The sequence below is a fragment of the Neofelis nebulosa genome, chromosome 9 (genome assembly GCF_028018385.1).
Source record: "Neofelis nebulosa isolate mNeoNeb1 chromosome 9, mNeoNeb1.pri, whole genome shotgun sequence".
Lineage (NCBI taxonomy): Eukaryota > Metazoa > Chordata > Mammalia > Carnivora > Felidae > Neofelis > Neofelis nebulosa.
In genome coordinates, this window is record NC_080790.1 from 39292450 (window position 1) to 39311808 (window position 19359).

Genomic DNA, 19359 nt, shown 5'->3' on the forward strand with positions numbered 1-19359 from the left:
TGACAGGTCACCAGGACGTATTGGCCTCTGACCTACCTTCGCCCTTTTGGAAAGGGCAGACAATGGGGTAAATGACTCCCAGACACTGAGATTCAGCTGTTCCCACTCAGAGGACACACAGATATACACACTCACACACACACACACACACACACACACACACATACACACACATCCTCTGGGGGCTTAAAGTCCTGGGAGTGGGCTCGGTTTGCTAGGGAGAAGGAGGCAGACCCCTGAGAAAGTAGCTTGAGGGATTGTTCACAGCAGAGAATGCTTGTTCACAGGAACTGACAAGTGGGGATTGGGTTTGAACCCTGGATCCTGCACATAGGTCCCAACTAACACTATGGGACCTTAGGCAAATGACACCTCCTTTCAGACCTCAGTTTCCTCACACATAAAGTGGGTGAGATTCCTTCATACGTCACAATGGACCAAGAAGATTACAGTTTGTGATGCATAGAAAAGCCCCTATGCTCCCATATTTCCATGCAAGAAACATTTACCAAGGGCCAGGCATCATTGAGGCACTAAGGATACAGCAGTAAAGAAGGCAGAGCCTTTGGCAAACTTAATATACTATACATAAAGTTAGTCTTCTCAGGCATTTTATGACACTGAAGTCTGTCCTCTTTCCCTGTACCATACTGAATGAGGACCGTCCTTTGAACCCTGTCCCCCTCAAATAAACCAGCTCTTCCAAACACAAAGGAAACCCCAGCTATTAAGCCCAGGCCATTTGCTAGGCACTGTTCTGAGTGCTTTTTACACATTAACTCACTGAACCCTTATCACAACCCTATCCTTTTTCTCCATTTTACTGATGAGGAGACTGGGGCCCACACATTCCACGTTTGCACTCACACAGCTAGAAAGTGGTAAAGCTGGAGTTCAGTCTCAGCAGCCTGATTCCAGGGCCTATGCTCCCCAGCTCTGCTCTATGCGGCACAAATTCTAATGTACCTGGCTGCACGCATACTGCTGGTTAGGCTTTCCCAGTCCACGCTTGGAGCATCTCAGTGTTCAAACCTCAGCTTTGCCATCCACTCACTACGTGACCAGAGACAGGTTAATCCCCTTTCTGGGGCTTCAGTTTGCTCAGATGTAAAATAAGGGGGATGGTGAACTAAAGCAGTTCTGAATTCCCTTCTGCAATCTATGGACTCCCCAAATGCAGAGTCCAGAACTCTGGGGTCTGCAGCTCCCATCCTTAGAGAGCTCAGACCAGACAAGGACGCCCATCCCTGAGATGCTACTTGCCTCTAAGTCCTTGGTGATTGGGTGGGAGGGTCCATGTGTCACCAGGAGAATGGCATAGGCTTTGCAGATCATCCCGTGCCCCACCTCAATGTTCCCAGCATGCCAGTTGGTCAGCCCTGCCCGCATCACGGCCATGCCCAGCTGGGCATTGTTGGGGTGGTAGAGCTTCCTGTGGGGGCATAGCAAATAATTGTACAAATCATCCCAACCTTCCTGAGAGGTGCACGGTATTTGACAGCTCACCATGTACCCTCATTGATTCAGTCCATCTGCTCTCCCATCAGCACCATGAGGCATCTACAGCCCATTGGGCAGGGCCTGAGCCACAGAGACGGTGGGCAGTGACCAAAAACACCGAATGGTGAGGCTGTGAGAGCTGAGACTCTGACCTGGGCCACCAAGGCAAGTCCTCATGGGGAAATGGGGCCAGGATTGGACTCTGAACTAGAGGGCAGGAGGCTGGGAGCTCTCAGGAGCACCCCAGCCTTCTCCCTGCAAAGTAGACGTTCAGGGGAATAAAAATAACTTGAATGTCCTTTTTGGGACAGAACTGTATTCTCACCTCCTTGGCACGGTCCTAACAGAGCTTCCTTTTAGCATATTGTACAGTCTTCCTGGCTTTTGTTTATGAGGAACATTCTCTCCAAAAGAAATCTACCTTCTTGTGCCAACATACTCATTTGGTCAAAGATACAAATTCACATGCCAACGTGGACATGGAAGGCAAGAGAAAGACATTGGCAGAGGGAAGGCAGGAACTGTGCATTTTCTTTTTTTTTTATTTTTATTTTTATTTTTTTTATTAAAAAAAAATTTTTTTAACGTTTATTTATTTTTGAGACAGAGAGAGACAGAGCATGAACGGGGGAGGGGCAGAGAGAGAGGGAGACACAGAATCGGAAACAGGCTCCAGGCTCTGAGCCATCAGCCCAGAGCCCGACGCGGGGCTCGAACTCACGGACCGCGAGATCGTGACCTGAGCTGAAGTCGGATGCCCAACCGACTGAGCCACCCAGGCGCCCCTGCATTTTCTAATTTATAAGCAAGGATGGCTAACACCTTTTTTTTTTTTTTTAATAAAAGAAAGGTCACAGGGTTGCCTGTGCTGACTGCCAGGGGGAAATCCTTTCGAAGCACTTAAAAGCAAGCTGAACTTAGCCTTAAGAAAACCAAATGCAGAAGGGGCCACCCAAGTGGTAAATGTGCTAGAGGATTTGGGAAAGACCAGGGATGACCCATAGGTATCATCTCAGGTACTAACTCTGATCATTCGGTCGGTACCACTCAGAGCACCATGGTAAAAAGACTCAGTTGTAAAGATAAAAAGGACTGGGCCACCTGGGTGGCTCAGTCAGTTAAGCAGCCAACTCTTGATCTCGGTTCAGGTCATAATCTCACAGTTTGTAAGTTCGAGCCCCGCATCAAGCTCTGCGCTGACAGTGCAGAGCCTGCTTGGGATTCTCTCTCCCTCTCTCCCTCTCTCTCTCTGCCCCTCCCCAATTCATGCGAACACACATGTTTTCTCTCTCTCTCTCTCTCTCTCAAAATAAGATAAATAAACTTAAAGATAAAGAGGACCATGATCGATTACTGATGCCTCCCGTGGGTGCAGGAGGGAGAGACAGCAATATGGGCGCCATCTTTGCCATCCCTGGAATAGACACTTTTCCAGGAGACTTTCTGAGACCCAGCATTGTTACCTACATATAGCCATCCACCATCCTCCTGGCGTAGTGCGAGGCCTCCTCAAAGGCCTGGAGGTAGGAGAGGACCTCCGAAACAGTGCTCAGCATCCGCAGCGTGTAGAGGTTGGTGTCGGCAAACACCGGCTCCTGCTTCTGCAGGCACTCCCGGCACAATTTCACAACCTGGAGGAGACACAGGACCTGTCCGTGACCACGGCACCGCAGCATGCACTTAGCTCACATATGGGGGCATCACGATGACACTAGACATTCATTCTTTTAAGTCCGAGGAAATGGCTGACAGAGGTGCAGGAGCACCAGTCTGTGATCTGAATAGCAAAATGGCCCTATTTGGCTATGATGCAGGGATGGAAAGGATGACAGTGGGAGATATGGCTGACATATGACAAAAATGAGTTTTCATAATCAGTAGGTAGCAGAGAGTTATGAAAGGGAGAAAGAGAGAGATTGACTGATTGATTGATTGACTGACTCTTACAATAATGCAATGAGATAGGTACTACTAACATTCCCGTTTTACCAGATGAGGAAACTGAAGCACAGAAAGGGTTAAGTGCTTTGCCGAAGTCACGCAGGTGGTAAAACATGGAGCAAGAATTCAAACTAAGCAGCCGGGCTTTATCTGAACCACCAATCCTGTGACTCTCCACCCTGGTTGGGCTCTGGAATTACCTGGAGACATTTTTAAAAACAGCAGTGTCTGGACCCTACCCCAGACCAGTAGAAAGCAAATATCTGGGGGACGGACCCTGGCAACTGTAGGGTATATAAGCTCCTAGGTGGTCCTTATGCACAGAGAGTTTGGACAATCATTCCCAATGGAAGCATACAAGATAAGATGGCAGAAAGGGAGGCTCCCAGGAGGCTGGGAGACCCACCAGGAGGATGTCACCTTGGTTCTGGTAAGGAATAAGATGGGCCTGACCCCAGTGAGCTTGGAGTCAGGTTTTCCTCACTGATTCCTGTGTCCACATGGGCTTGGGTTGCACCCTACAAAGTCAGACGGTCTCCAGATTTTAGTTGTTCATTGTTCCCCCTTCGCTTGCCGCTTTCATGGGAGAAATGTCACACAATTCCTTCCATTTCAAACGAGCGGAAACTAATTTTGCTCTGAGACTCTCCCAGAGTCCCACGGGTGGGGGTGTGACCAACTGTGGACTGACCATCAATCCATCCTGAAGACAATCCTCTTAACCCCACGGGGCCAGTGTCCAGGTCTACACCTGGTCCTGTTAGGTTTGAATGGAAGGGGAGAAATGAGAAGTCAAAAGAATGGAACCAGCGGAGCCCTCCTGATTGCTTCAGCTCCTACATCGTGCCTCTGACGTAGGTTTTCCACATTGTACAGTAACACCCTGCTGGCGTGCCTGTCTCCCCACCCATGAGAACTCCTGGGAGACAAGGAGCATGTCTCGCGTTGGTCACCCCACCAGTAAGGGCTCACAAATGTGCAATGAATGAGTAAATGAAGAGGATGAAAATAAAGGAGAAGCAGGTGGAAATGAAAACAAATTCATCTCTCACTGCCATGCCTTGGTGGCTTCCAAACCCAGCTACATGCCTGGGTTGTTGAAAGAGCCTGGGGGAAAAACACTGATTCACAGTCGCTGTGTTCTGTTGCAGATTTGACGAATCATATCTTAGGGGGCGAGACACGGGAATCTGCATTTCCAACAAGCTGCCCAGGTAAATCTGATGCAAGTACTCTGCAGGTCAGTGTGTGGCAGTGGGTCTCCAATTTGGGTGCACATTGGAATCACTTGAGAGTTTTAAAAATCCTGACATCTGGGTTTTACCCCCAAGAGATTTGGGTGAAAATGTCCTGGGTCGGAGCCTGAGCATCAGGAGTTTTCCACGATTCTAGTGTACATCCAGTTCACAATTCCTGCTGCTTCGAGAGCCAGGGCTGAATGCTCAGTTGGTAGAGACTGGAAACTGTAGCCAGGACATGCATTCAATTACGAAAAAGCAGGCGACCCACTGCCATTTCCATTTCTCCACCTCTGATGCCAACCTGAGATATCACAGACCCCCCAGGGACATTTGCCAGGCTGCCTGTGCTCTCCTCAGACCCAGTTTCAGTCGGTTGAGCAATCACTGAGAACATATCCCCAAGAGATGCTAAAGGCTTAAGGGCAAGAAGAGTCATGGTCCAAACCAAGGGCTATCCTCCAGAAAAACAACCTGCTGGGTAGCCTCCTCATCTCCACCCCTCCCCATGTCCCTCCCATACTAGAGAATCTTTCTGCCCTCTTCCCCACCCCATCCCTATAAAAATAAATTCTTACCTCATGGTATAAACCCTCCGAGCGAGCCTTGTCAATTTTTTCCAGTGTATCCTTGGACAACTGTATCATTTCCTTTACCGCTTCCTGAGAGGGCTGGGAAAAAAGGAACATTGAGTTAGAGACCCCCTCACGAAGCAACCCATTGCATCTTTGAATAGCTGCCATCTTTGACATTCAATGTAGGACAAGATTAACGCTTTCCTCATTCTGAACGCTTCATTTCCATAAATGCTGCTCAAGATCCCTATAGCTTTTCCAGCTCCCTCATCATGCTTCTGACTCACATGCACTTTCTACTGACCAAGCCCCAGCACCTTGCTGCCAGCCAATTGTTCCCCACCTGGTGCTCATGCCTGGGTTTTGGAACCCCAGTGCAGAATCTGACATTCTCATTCTATCACCCAAAATATCTTCCATTATTTGTCTTTACTTCAAGTCAACCACATGTTCTACAGGTAATGCCCTCGCATTTTAGTCTTCACACAAGTCATGGATTTAAATACTGACTGGCACAGGACTGAGGACAGAAACTTACGGTTTAACCAAAAAACCGTGCTCCAGTTTGCCATTGAGCTCATTATAGAAGGGACTTGTGGTTGTGGGCATTCAAACCCTTCCAAAGTATCTTTGCACCCAGTTCATATTTCTTTGTCTTGACCAAATTATATCATGAGAGAATCTGTCAGCTGTCTCTGTGAAATCTAGACTCACCAGGTTTCCTGCATTTGCCTACATGGTCCAGTGATCTTATTTTTCAAAAACCAAGCTTTGATATTTCAGGCAAGGAGGCACCATAATTGAAAGCCCATGAGGGCATCATAATTTTGAATAAGAAGTGCCAAAACTTCTCAGTGTCCAAAGAAAAAGTTTACTTGCTGGGCTCATCCATATCAGAAACTCTTTTCCGGAATACAAAAATAAGAATTTTTTTCTTTTTCTTTTTTTTTTTTTTTTTTTTTGCCTACACAAATCTGATAAAACTTGTTTCCAAAATGAAAAAAACTTTGTTATTTATTCCGACCATAAAAATGACATGTAGAAGTTGTAAAAAAAAAAAAAAAAAAAAACTAAACTAAAACACGTGAAAAAAGCATGGAGAAAAAACAGAAATCCTTGGAATCCACCCAAAGATGACCATAGCATTTTGAGGAACACTTTCCAATGCATATATACAGGAATAATATTTAAAATATTTAACAACTGGTACAGGAAAGGCACTGACCAATCAGAGCTGACACTGACCATAAGCAGCCATACGTTTATATGGCCTTAGCAGTATGTCCTGGCTGAACTGCCTGTACATGTGCATATGCGTGTGTGTATATGCCAACAGCACCAAATATTTCTTCTAATTGGAATAGTATCAGATTTCCATCTATAGTCTGTTTCTTTCACTCAGTACGTTATGGATATTTTCCCCTGTCAATATAAAAATACAGCACCACGCTTAATAATTATAGACTTTTCCACTATATAAAACCAGAATAATTTATTCAACCAGTTTTCCAATTTTTTCACTGTAAGGAATTGGGTCCAATGGCTCCATTTCGATTTGCTGCTTACGTTGTTTTGTGAAATCATCACCTTCACCAAACCACCAAAAAGTAACAAGAGGATGGGCATCTGTTCCCATAAAAACACAGTCCCTTAATAGATGGAGATCAGGATCTTCCCTTGGTCTCCCAGCTGTCCTGAGCCAGTTCTATGCTGAGTATCCACCTTGCAGTATGAGAGGCCCTGGCCAGGACAGCTTGCTTCAGGGTCAGGATATTCTAAGGAACGGCCTTTGTATTTATTCTTCTATGCACTGCACTTCGGCTTCCGCAGAGTTCTTAACTAACTAAAGTGTTAGTTAACTAACACTACGGTTTTGACTACCCTCATTTCCTTCTGCATCTGGCCTCCCTGGAATCCTTCTGCATCTCTGGGGTCTTGCGTGGCCTGACGCCAACAAGTGTTGCATCCACCAGTGCTGTGATTTCTGCTCACAGGCCTCACTCCTGACCCAACCTTTGTCTTGATCTTTGATGTGGCTCAGATTTCTGGTTTCTGGCTACCCTCTAGCCCCAGAGTACTTCTTCACCTTCTGTTAACTCGGATCGTGTCTTGGTTCCAGACAGGTCATTTAAGTGCATATCTGCTTTCCTAAACTCATTTGAATCAAGCACATAAATAAGAGGGGGTCTATGTCTCATCTGGTTGGGCAGAGTTCTATAACTGGTAGTCCAGAGGTGTACCACCAATCTGTCAAACCTAGATTTTTCCTTTCATCCATAGCTTGTTGCTCAAATAATGGCTCATTGAAGCACTTCTAGTTTATGAGCACTAATCTCTAATCTATAGTAAGTCCCATCATCTTTAAAACTCAAAATTCGTAGGGAATCTTCTGGAGAAATCAGGGTAGAGCTGGAGAATACCAAGTGGTCAGGTATTAATAAAATTCTTGTTCAATTTGATGTTGTAAGGAAGAGTGTTACTTCAAGCTTGGGAAGTGAATCAAATTTGCTCAAGGAGGCAGCTGCCAAGATTCTCAAAACAACCTGGCTAGTAGGTTGTTAATTGCATGTGCAACATGTGATAAAGCTATTCTGAGAAAGGAAATAGGGCTGTTCCATTTGGCTCCGCTTTTCAGAGTAAAGGCAGGAACGCATGATCTGCAGATAGGATTTTAGGAACCCTGCAGAGAGAGACTCTCCTCCCCAGAAATACAAAATAAATAGAAAACCAGGAGGACAAGAGTAAGGAGCTGGAGCAGAGGGAAACGTCAGTGGAAGAGGAGCCAGAGGAAGAGGAGGAGGAAGACTAGGAGGAAGGGGAGAAGTCAGCAGATGGGGAGGAATCATCAGAAGGGAAGGACCCACTGGAGAGGGAGGAGCCAGAAGTAGAAGAGAAGAGGGAAAGAGGGATACTGGTTCCCCAACGTTGAAAAACTGGCATATTCCTATCGTGAAAACCAAGGGTGAGAACTGAGGAGACAGAAAAAGAGAAACCTAAGCAATCCAAACAAGGAGGGCCCAAAGCTATAGTTGAGGGGAATGTTAAACATTTTGGTGTTATTTTCGCATTTTGTAAATATTTGGTTTTGACTTTTATCCAGGTTAACATACACACATATATTAACGAGTTAACACATCCATATATTAAGGAGTCAGGAGGGATTCTGATGCCAATCAAAAGTTTGAGGAGGAGTCACAAAGCCTGGATTACTGGATAGGGCTTATCAGGCTGAGATAACACATTATAAACGCATTTAAAGAAAAGCAGCTTTGACAACCACATAGATAGGATAAGCTTGAAAAAAACTGCTAACAGTGCAACTCCCTTTTTACAGATGAGGACACTGGCTCAAAAGGAAGATGCTTGCCCACACTCAGAAATATTCAGTATCATAGCCCGAACTCTTAACACTGGCCTCCTGGCTCATTTTCCCGTATTCTTTCTACTACATTATAATGGCCTTGAATTTGCCTTAGGATGCATTGCTTTTTAAAAAATTATACTCAATATTTGGGGCACTTGGGTGGCTCAGTTGCTTAAGCGTCCGACTCTTGATTTTGGCTCAGGTCATGATCTCATGACTCGTGAGATCGAGCCCTACACTTGCTGACAGTGCAGAGCCTGCTTGGGATTCTCTCTCTCCCTTTCTCTCTGCCTCTCCCCTGCTCTCTCTCTCTCTCTCTCTCAAAATAAATAAGCATTTAAAAAAATAAAAATAAGTTAAACTCAATTTTTTTCTAATGAATTTTTTTGGTTGACTAATTTTCGTTTGGGTTACTTTTATTTTGTTTATTTATTTTCATAGAGAAACCAAATTTTACATAAAAACAATAGAAAGCTTTTGCTTTGAATCCAGGTAGGTTCAAGCAGAAATCATCAATCTTTTATATCAAGAGAGACGCCAACTCTGCAATTCCACACTGGAAGACGTGGGCATATCGTCACCAGCTGGTAGCAGCGTATCTCAAGTAAAGAGAGGAGAACCAAGAGCCACATATTGCGTGGTTGTATTCCTAGCCAGGATCCTTCATTCCTAGGTCTCTTTATCTGAGGTCTTGACCTCTGGAGGCCTCCTTCCAGAGGAGGAGGAGGGAACCTTGAAGATTCTCTCCCCCACTCCAACTTGGTACCCAGTACTTTTCTACTCTTAGCCCTTCCCCCACAGCTTCTTCCATCCTCTCCCCATCTCAGGTCCATAAAACTGCTGAACCCCTTTGGCTGAGCCCCTCAGCAGGGAGAAGACCCCCACCTGACCCTCCACCTGTGCACTTTTCCATGGGGGAAAATGGAACAAGAGGAGTCCAGTTTTAGCCTTTTGTTTATACCATTGCTGGGCTCTCTCCCAGCTCAGCCAAGCTCCTGAAATCCCCCTCAGGAATCCTTTAGCTGCTTGGTGGTCTCACCAGCAACCAGGCAGCAAGCTATTCAGGATTTAAGCACATTACCCAATCCCTACATTGCCCATTTCCATGGGACTAGGAATATCTTTGTGATAACCAGGCAAATAATCTCTTTGCCCATCTGGTCTCAATATATGAAACTCTCAGCATTACTTAACCAGCAAAAGGGCACAGAGGAGAACTAAAATTTACTCAGTGTCCACTCTGTATGCCACTCCCTTTACATTTATCACTTTGTTCAGTCCCCACAGCAACCCCTTCTGGTGGGTGCCATCATTCCTATTTTACAGATTAGAACACTGAGCAACTTCACCAACGCAAACACCTGGCAAGCGGTGGCCCCAGGACGCTAGCTGAGACCTTTCCTCTATGCCCTGTCCACCACCCCACAGCACCTTTCTAATAGTCACAGGCTGGTTCTCTGCACGGATGAGCTGTGAAATCCACCCTTGCTGGCTCCCAGAGAAGATGGTCGCAGACACCCCAGGAGCAGGACTACAAGTACCTTCGGGTCATCTTTCACCCCCAGAAAGAGGTCATCCTTCAGCTTTTTTTGGCAGTGCTCACACGTGCAGTCAAAGTAGTACTGCTTCTTCAGCTGCCTCTTGCGCTCCTCACTGACGTTAAGGAAGTCGATATAGGATACAGTCAGCTCCTCTCCTTCTGAGATCTTGCCCAGGGCCCGGAGCTCAATTCTGGACAAGGTAGAGGAAAGAGTAAATCAAATCCAGGGCTCTCAGAGTGGGGTCTCTGCTCTCCAAGGTCTCAGGGAGTTGAGTCTTAAAGACAACTCCCACTAGCACTCCAAGAAAACTCCCAATCCCACCCCGCCCCCCCACCCAAAGGACCCAAAGGACAATTTTCTGGATAATTCTGCTCTACACATTATAACAATCAAATCTGCTCCATTCAGTTAATTGCTCTGAAATCCAATTAAATGGATTCCCAGGAGAGGGCTGGGCATGGTCACAAAGCCATACGTAGCTTCCCCGCCTGCAATTATCCCTGTACATTTAGCTACTGGCTGCCTGCAACAAAGGAAGGGAGAAATAATAAGGTAAACATTCCAGATAGGAGAAGACTCAACAGTTGCCTCTGCTTAGTTTAGAGACTACTCTTTTGAAAGTACGTACATTCAGTTACCCACAATTGTGGCCCGTTCTGGGTTCAACATTAAGCCCTCCCACACCTACCCCTCAGTCCACTGGTTCTGGTCTACGTTATGGAAAGAGACAGGCCTGGAGATCGCTGATGACGAATAAACAAAGGCTGGCTCTGTTAGCCTGCTGCATTGTTCATTTTGTATTTACCGGGGGACGCGGGTTTTGGTTGAAGGTAGGTAGCAACAGCAGATGGCATTTCAATCCCCTTCCAGCCTAGACCTGACCCTCTCATTACCTACAGCACTACCACCTTACCAGGTAACAGATACAGAAGGTGCTGAGGACAAAAGCCCACTCACTGCACAGCTGACATCCAGCTAAGCCAAACAAGCAGAGCAGCTCGTGGGCCTCTCAATCATGCACCCTCCACCACAAGGCCAGGAACTACAGAGAACAATCGGGGACCCCGCAACCTGGCTGCCTAGCTGTGCTCTTGTGTCCCCCCAGGATCTTCTCACTGCCCAGTGGGAAGCCATCACCCAGAGAGTGGGTGGCAAGACACAGAGGGCTGGGGAGAACATCTGCAGACAGGTCTGTGTTTATTTCCGCTACCTCCCAGAGAGGCTGAGTCAGACACCATGTGACCGGCAGCCCCTTCCACACACTCTGAGGTGACAACCAGGTGAGTAACAACCACTGACTGGAAGTGACAGGCATGTCCAAGTATCTTAGGTGACCACTTAAAGTAAAAAAGCCTTCTCCCAAATCAGGGTACCCTGACATGCTAAATAAACGTGATAATATATACAAACAATTCAGAGGGAGCCTGGCAAAGTCTCAGTGCCTGTTCACGTGCCCATGGGACCCCTTTCTTTTCTCCCCCACCCCAATTTTTGGCAGCAGCTGTTCCTGCCATGGTGAAAGGCAAGAGGGAGAGGTGAGTTGTGTGATTCTCCTCACAGCCCAGCTTAGAATCCTAATAGTCTCAGCTGCAGGGGATCAACGTCCCCATTTCACAAGGGAGGGCACCGCCACCCAGAGAGGGGAAGGAACTCCCCCCATGAGGTCCCACAGCACTTTGGCAACAGTCAAGATGAAAAATCGAGTGCCATTCACACTTCACCTCAATATAATCTTCTCCCTAGAGTACCCTCAGTCTGCCTCCCAGGTCTGCCATGCACAGGGAAAGAAACGCACCAAAGCCTTTGACTTCAGAGCTCTGCCAATGTTCTAAATCGTTCCATGCGAACAACTCCTGGGCCAGTGTTGAGTGTGGATCTCTGGCATCTGGTCCAGGTGAGGTAAGTAATTCTGCCCCCACCAACCCCACGCGGCTCCATTGTGACATATTCCCATTCAACAGTGATTCAATGCCAACTGAGTGAGGATTCCCAATAGCCTTTCTTCCTATCACGGCTCAGTCAGTTCTTGCAAGGTCTCAGAGTATCTCAAATTATCTCAATTATGTAGAGAATTTTCAAAACCAAATGAACTTAGTGTCCCTTAAATATGAAAATAAGCATGCCCCATTTCACCTTACTTGGGATTCGGGGTCAGGGGATGAATAGCAACCATCAGTCCATTCTCCCTTTTCCATCTTTAATGCCTGCAATTCTGGAGTTCAGCTAATTGAGGCACACATATTTAACGTATTTAACGTATTTATAACTTATTTAACGTATTTATTTCTTGAAGAGATTAGAAATGCAGTGCAGAGCCCCAGAGACTTAAAACTAGGAAGGTCCCTAGAGATGTGCTCATCTTGACCTTTGCTCTATAGATGTGGGACCAAATGCCCAAGGGATGATGGGAATCTTCCAAAGTCACATGTAATGCAGACCAACACACACTCCAATGCAGCAACCACTCCTACCCCTGCCTTCCCAGAGCCCAAACTCCCATGCAGAGTTTTGTTCTTAATCTAAAGAGCATTTCAAGTACTTTCAAACCCAGCCTGAGAAATAGATCCACCTGGGGCCATTTATTTGTCACTAAGAAAAGTCAAAGCAAAATCTTACCTAAACCACTAATTCATAGTTGGCCAGAAACATTGAACAAATAGCGTAAATAAATATTTGTCAAAAAGATTGCAGCTATGGGTGCTATTTTCAGAAGACAGTCTGGGTGAGAAATTGGGGGTTATACATAAACACAGTCCCTTTAGTACGTCAGTAATATCAGCATCCTCATTTTATATAAGCAGGACTTCGACGGACAGCGTGGGTTTTGCTAAGGTGATGTGGACTAGAAGGGACTGGCATGCTTTGGGATTGGGGTAGTGAGAGAAGCAAGGAGTGAAAGACAGGAAAGAAAAGAAGCAAAGGCATGGTGGGGAGTGGGTGGGTGAGGAACAAAACGATTAATATATATGCATTTAAAATATAGCATTCAGCAAAGACCAGACTCTGGGCTGTGGAAGGATATTACAGCCAGAGAGCAGCTTCGGAGTCTCGGGAGGGGGCGGCCCCAGCAAACCAGGCAAGTGAGGGAGATGGGTCAGAGGGGCAGGGATGCTTGCAAGGACTGACCCACCTCATCTGGGTGTGAAACATGGATTTCACTGCCTCATGACTGAAAGACAAAACAGACACCCGAATGGAAATCATTACCATTGGCTGGTCCAGTACAGCTAGCAAGGGAGCACAGCATTCCAGCTTATGCAATGAAAGCTTTGGCCATCACCACCACCTTTATCCCAGCCCCTTCCAGTGGGGGCTCACTTGACAAGAAGCAGACTGCTATAGTGGAAAGTGCACTGGATTTAGAATGAGAAGTTCTGGGTTCAAAGGTCCTCAGCTCTGGACAAGTTATTTCCCTTTCCTGGGCTCACTGTCCTCAACTGCAACCTGGTAATGGGACTACCATGAGACAGTGCATTTAATAATAGGTGCTAAACCCTGTATGGGTGCTGTTATCTCACTCACAAGCATTGTGGCCTCTTTGATGTCTATCTTGGGGACTGTGTGAACTGCAAATGGAGGTTGGTTAGGTCACATAGATAGTATGTAAAATTCCATTGGGTTAGAATTGGGTTCTTTCCACTATGGCAGGCAGCTAGACTATGACTGCAAAATCACCTTCTTTTGCACAACAGCCAAGAAGCCAGGTAAATATGGCTGCTCAAAATTAGTGGATGCAAAGAAGCCAGAGCAGACATCAGATTTGGTCTGAAGAAAGGGTTCCTGGGCTCCTACAGCTGTTACATGTAGTGACAAGGGGAGCCCTGGGTCATCACTGCTTAGGGGAGTGGTGTCCCACAAGACCAGCCCCATAAATGGCTGAATTTGATCCTCAGCCAAGCAGGCTAACCTGGGACAACAGCCCCTCTGAGGAGTATTCTATGAGGTCCACATCAGTGACCCCAAGAGGCTTAGCAAGGGAAATGCAAATTCCGGGGAAAAATGATCTGGGTCCCAAATAAACTTCTCTGTCTTGAGTAACTTTCTCACTTGCTTAGAGCCTGGTGTCATGCAGGCCTTTGTCTCCAGAAATAGGAAGGAAAAGGGAAATCAGAGTCCTTGGGGTTTAGGCTTGATTCTTGACTGAGAACCAGAAACCATTGTCTCTGGTTTCCAGGAAGTTTGGGGGCAAAGCAGCTCATTGTTGATGGCTCAGAGTTGACTTACACCTGTCATAAAATCTTGTCTCATCTCTAAGAGCAAAATAAGTAATATTGCTTAGGCCTCGTCCTCCAAATTCCCCCAGCCCTGAGTCATGGACAGCCAGGCTCTCATTCTGTTTGCTGACTTCTCCATTTATGCCCATCCCAAGATCCATTCTTTGTCCTTCTGTCCCCTGATCTGTGCCTTGGGAGTTGGGGGTGAGGGGGGATGACCTCTGGGAGCCTCATCACCCAGAGTCCTTTGCTCTCTGGCTTCTGGTTGGAGTTTGGCCAGTGGGAGGGGATCAGAAGATGGGAGGAGAGGGAGGCTGGTGTATTTAATTCTCCTGGCTCCCTCTCTGCCTGGCCATGGTTCCAGCAGTGCCAGTTTTCTCTACCAGTACAGCCAAGCCACTGGGTGGGGAGTGGAGAAACGGAACTCTCCCATGCTACAGCTCTCACCAGATGCAGGAACAGTACTTCCTCCACCTGCCCCTCCAGGTCTGGAGGTGGTAATGATTTCATACTATTGCTAGACCCTGCACACCTCACCATTCCTTGTTAGTTTCTTAAACTTTACCCCTACTTCTGTAAATTTTCCTGTTATTAAATTATCTTTGGGTAAACACTGAGTGTACCTTCTGATTTCTACTGGGACCTTGACTAATATATGCTTCTGCCAAGCACCTTCTCAGTTGATGTTGTTCTGCAATGACTGCCTGATAGATAATCCCAGGCTTTGAGCTTTAAAATAGTAGAGGTTTGGAGCGCCTGGATGGCTCAGTCAGCTAAGCATCTGACTCTATATTTCAGCTCAGGTCATGATTTCATGGTTCATGGGACAGAGCCCCACATCCATGCTGACAGCATGGAGTCTACTTGGGATTCTCTCTCTCTCTCTCTCTCTCTCTCTCTCTCTCTCTCTCTCTCTCTCTCTCCCTTTCTCCCTCTCAAAATAAATAAATTACCTAACACATCTAGACAGCCTCAAGAAACATGCAAAGACTCAGTTATTACCCATGTGGAATTCTTTGCTTTCTCATTACCTTTCTCTTATCCACAATTATTCTAGAATGAAATGTTTTTTAATTTTTTTTAACTTTTTTTTTTTGTTATCTCTACACCCAATGTGGGGCTTGAACTAATGACCCCAAGATCAAGAGTCGCTTGCTCATCCAATTGAGCCAGCCAGGTGCCCCTAGAACAAAATTTCTATTTGCTGCCCAGTCAAAATCCATGCTAGTTCAGGTTCCACGGTTTGGTTTAGGTCAAGTAGAGAAAACACAATAGGGTCCACATCCCCATGATACCATCCCCAGTTAAAGACATACTCACTTGCCATTGTTAAATATAACGGTGCAGTTGGGCCAACAGTCATGGTTCACCAAGCCCAGGTTGGGGAAGATGCCCACACCCACTGCCTGCAGGCCTCTCTGGTCACTGAGTGTGAAGCCATTGCAGCTAATCTACTCAGAGGAAAAGATAAAAGAGTCGATTAACAGACATAGACCAAGGACAGAACACCATCTTGGCTGTCCAAAGTTCAAGAAAATAGAAGACTCAGTCTAATCCTGGAGATGCTTAGAGAGTCTGCAACAAAACAATTAATCTCTTGTTCTCTAGGTTACTCCAAAGGACCCTCAAGGTGAGCACCCTGGGAGAGTACTGTACTTGCCAAAAAACAAAGCCACCTTGGAAGCTTTTGGTAGCTGTATTCTAAAAAGGCCAAAGATGGAAACGTTAGTTCTGAGAAGTCTCCCTCTTTTCCTGTTTCTGGGTCTCACATGAGTTTTCCCCAGTATCTATTTTGGTTTTTCTCCGTGACCTGCTCTGCCTTACTCTGTGTATGTGTGTGCATGCACATGCACACGTGTGTGTGTGTGTGTGTGTGTGTGTGTGCACGCGTAGATACAGAGGGCTGTGTGCCTCCCCTGCTTCCTTTGCCTACCCACCCTCAACTCCTATAGCTGCTCATAAAATTGACATCTCTTTTTGATTGTTTTGGGTCTGGTGGATGGATATTTTTTACTCCTGTTCACAATTTTAAAATCTGTTGAGTGTAACACCTAACATATATCTTTGAATGCAAGACAAATCAAGTTGGTTACTACTTATGTGGCACTCTATTGATTTCCTTTCCCCCCAAATCACTTATTCTTTATGGAAACAGATTCCAAATACATTTTCCGAAAAAATGCATAAGAATAAATACAACCTAGAATACATTAACCACTCACACAAACGTCTGCTGTCTGCATAAATACGTATGTAAACATGTGCTACACTGTGCTCATGCATATGCATGCACGCACTCACATGGCTATGTGTCATAGATATTGCAGGAATGTCCCTTTCTCCATTCAGTCTCGTCAGTCATTCAGCAAATACATGAAGTCAAGCCTGTCAGTACCACTAACAAGCCGTTACCTCGGGCAAATTTCCTTCTTCCCTGAGCCTCAGTTTTCCCATCTGTAGGTTGGACTAGATGATCTCTAAGAGTTCTTTCAGCTCTGCACCTTGGTGATTATGTGGTCCTGTGACTCTAGTCCCTGGACCACTTTAGTGATACCCAGGATCGGTCTGTGACACCCATTCACCCCAAGGCTATAGAGCATAACTGCTAAGAGTAAAAAATCTAGAATCACCTGCCAGACTGCTTCTAGTCCTTTCTTGGATACCAGCCCATTATCACTATGTGGGCTTTGGAGATAACATAGCCTCTCCAGGCCTAGGCTTCCTATTCTATAAAATTGGAGTGCTAAAAGCAATGATTTCATCTTGTATTTAAAGATTGCATAAAATAAATATATGGAAAGATATGATGGTTAATTTTATGGTTAATCTGGGCTGTAGTGCCCAGATATTTAGTTAAACAGTATTCTGTATATAACATTTAAATCGGTAGACTAGGGGTGCCTGGGTGGCTCAGTCAGTTAAGTGTCCAACTTCGTCTCAGGTCATGATCTCACAGCTCGTGAGTTCGAGCCCCACATCAGACTCTGTGCTGACAGTTCAGAGCCTGGAGCCTGCTTTGGATTCTGTGTCTCATCTCTCTCTGCCCCTCCCATGCTAGCTGTCTCTCTCTCTTTCTCTCTCTCTCAAAAATAAATAAGCATTAAAAAGTTAAAATCAATCAATCAATCAATCAATCAATCAGTAGACTCTGAGTGAAGCAAACTAGCCTGCATAATAATGTATAGGTGGGCCTTATGCCATCAGCTGAAGCCCGTATTTTTTTTTACATTTTTAAAAAATATAATTTATTGTCAAGTTAGCTAACATACATTGTATACAGTGTGCTCTTGGTTTCGGGGGTAGATTGTCATGATTCATCGTTTACATACAACACCCAGTGCTCATCCCAACAAGTGCCCTCCTCAGTGCCCATCACCCATTTTACCCTCTCCCCAACTGCCCCATCAATCCTCAGTTTGTTTCTGTATTTAAGAGTCTCTCATGGGTTTACCTCCCTCTCTGTTTAAAACTATTTTTCCCCTTCCCTTCCCCCATAGTCTTCTATTAAGTTTCTCAAGTTCCACATATGAGTAAAAACATACGATATCTGTCTTTCTCTGACTTATTTCACTTAGCATAATACCCTCCAGTTCCATCCACATTGCTGCAAATGGCCAGATTTCATTCTTTCTCATTGCCAAGTAGTATTCCATTGTATATATAAACCACAGCTTTTTTAAAAAATATTTTTTAATGTTTATTTATTTTTGAGACAATGTGAGAGACAGAGTGCAAGCAGCGGAGGGGCAGACAGAGGGAGACACAGAATCTGAAGCAGGTTCCAGGCTCTGAGCTGTCAGCCCAGAGCCCGACATGGGGCTCGAACTCACGAACCATGAGATCATGACCTGAGCCAAAGTTGGACGCTTAACCGACTGAACCACCCAGGTGCCCCAAAACCACATCTTCTTTATCCATTCATAAGTTGATGGACATTTGGACTCTTTCCATGATTTGGCTATTGTTGAAAGTGCTGCTATAAACATTGGGGTGCATGTGCCCCTATGAAACAGCACTCCTGTATCCTTTGGATAAATTCCTAGTAGTGCTGTTGCTGGGTCATAGGGTAGATCTATTTTTAATTTTTTGAGGTACCTCTACACTGTTTTCCAGAGCGGCTGCACCAGTTTGCATTCCCACCAACAGTGCAAGAGGGTTCCCATTTCTCCACAATCTCACCAGCACCTGTTGTTTCTTGAGTTGTTAATTTTAGCCACTCTGACTGGTGTGAAGTATTTCCCTGATGATGAGTGATGTTGAGCATATTTTCATGTGTCTGCTGGCCATCTGGATGTCTTCTTTGGAAAAGTGTCTATTCATGTCTTCTGCCCATTTCTTCATTGGATTATTTGTTTTTCGTGTGTTGAGTTTAGTAAGCTTTTTATAGAATTTGGATACTAACCCTTTATCCAATATGTCATGTGCAAATATCTTCTCCCATTCTGTCGGTTCCCTTTTAGTTTTGTTGATTGGTTCCTTCACTGTGCCGAAGTTTTTGTCTTGATGAGGTCCCAATAGTTCATTTTTGCTTTTATTCCCCTTGTCTTTGGAGACGTGTCGAGGAAGAAGTTGCTGTGGCTGAGGTCAAAGAAGTTGTTTGTTTTCTCCTCTAGGAGGAGATGGTTTCCTGTCTCACATTTAGGTCTTTCATCCATTTTGAGTTTATTTTTGTGAATGGTGTAAGAAAGTGGTCCAGTTTCATTCTTCTGCAGGTTGCTGTCCAGTTCTCTCAGCGCCATTAGCTAAAGAGACGTTTTTCCATTGGATATTCTTTCCTGCTTTCTCAAAGATTAGTTGGCCATATATTTGGGTCCAGTTCTGGGTTCTCTATTCTATTCCATTGGTCTGTAGTATCTGTTTTTATGCCAATACCATACTGTCTTGATGATTACAGCTTTCTAATAGAGGCTAAAGTCCAGGATTGTGATGCCCCACGCTTTGAGTTTTGTTTTTTTTTTTCAACATTACTTTGGCTATTCAGGGCCT

General features: G+C 45.5%; 1 protein-coding gene across 2 annotated transcripts in view; it reads right to left on the reverse strand.

Annotated features, from left to right (window-relative positions):
- Positions 1–19359, reverse strand: part of SMYD1 (SET and MYND domain containing 1) — a 45103-nt gene that overhangs the window by 4575 nt on the left and 21169 nt on the right. The window contains exons 4-9 of one of the 2 annotated variants that reach the window (XM_058683394.1): positions 15694–15824; positions 13290–13328; positions 10160–10349; positions 5258–5350; positions 2968–3131; positions 1264–1432 (exon numbers count right to left, since the gene is read on the reverse strand). In XM_058683394.1, the coding sequence (XP_058539377.1) occupies positions 1264–1432; positions 2968–3131; positions 5258–5350; positions 10160–10349; positions 13290–13328; positions 15694–15824 (786 nt within the window). The remainder of the gene's footprint in view (positions 1–1263; positions 1433–2967; positions 3132–5257; positions 5351–10159; positions 10350–13289; positions 13329–15693; positions 15825–19359) is intronic. The other variant, XM_058683395.1, reaches the window with a different exon arrangement.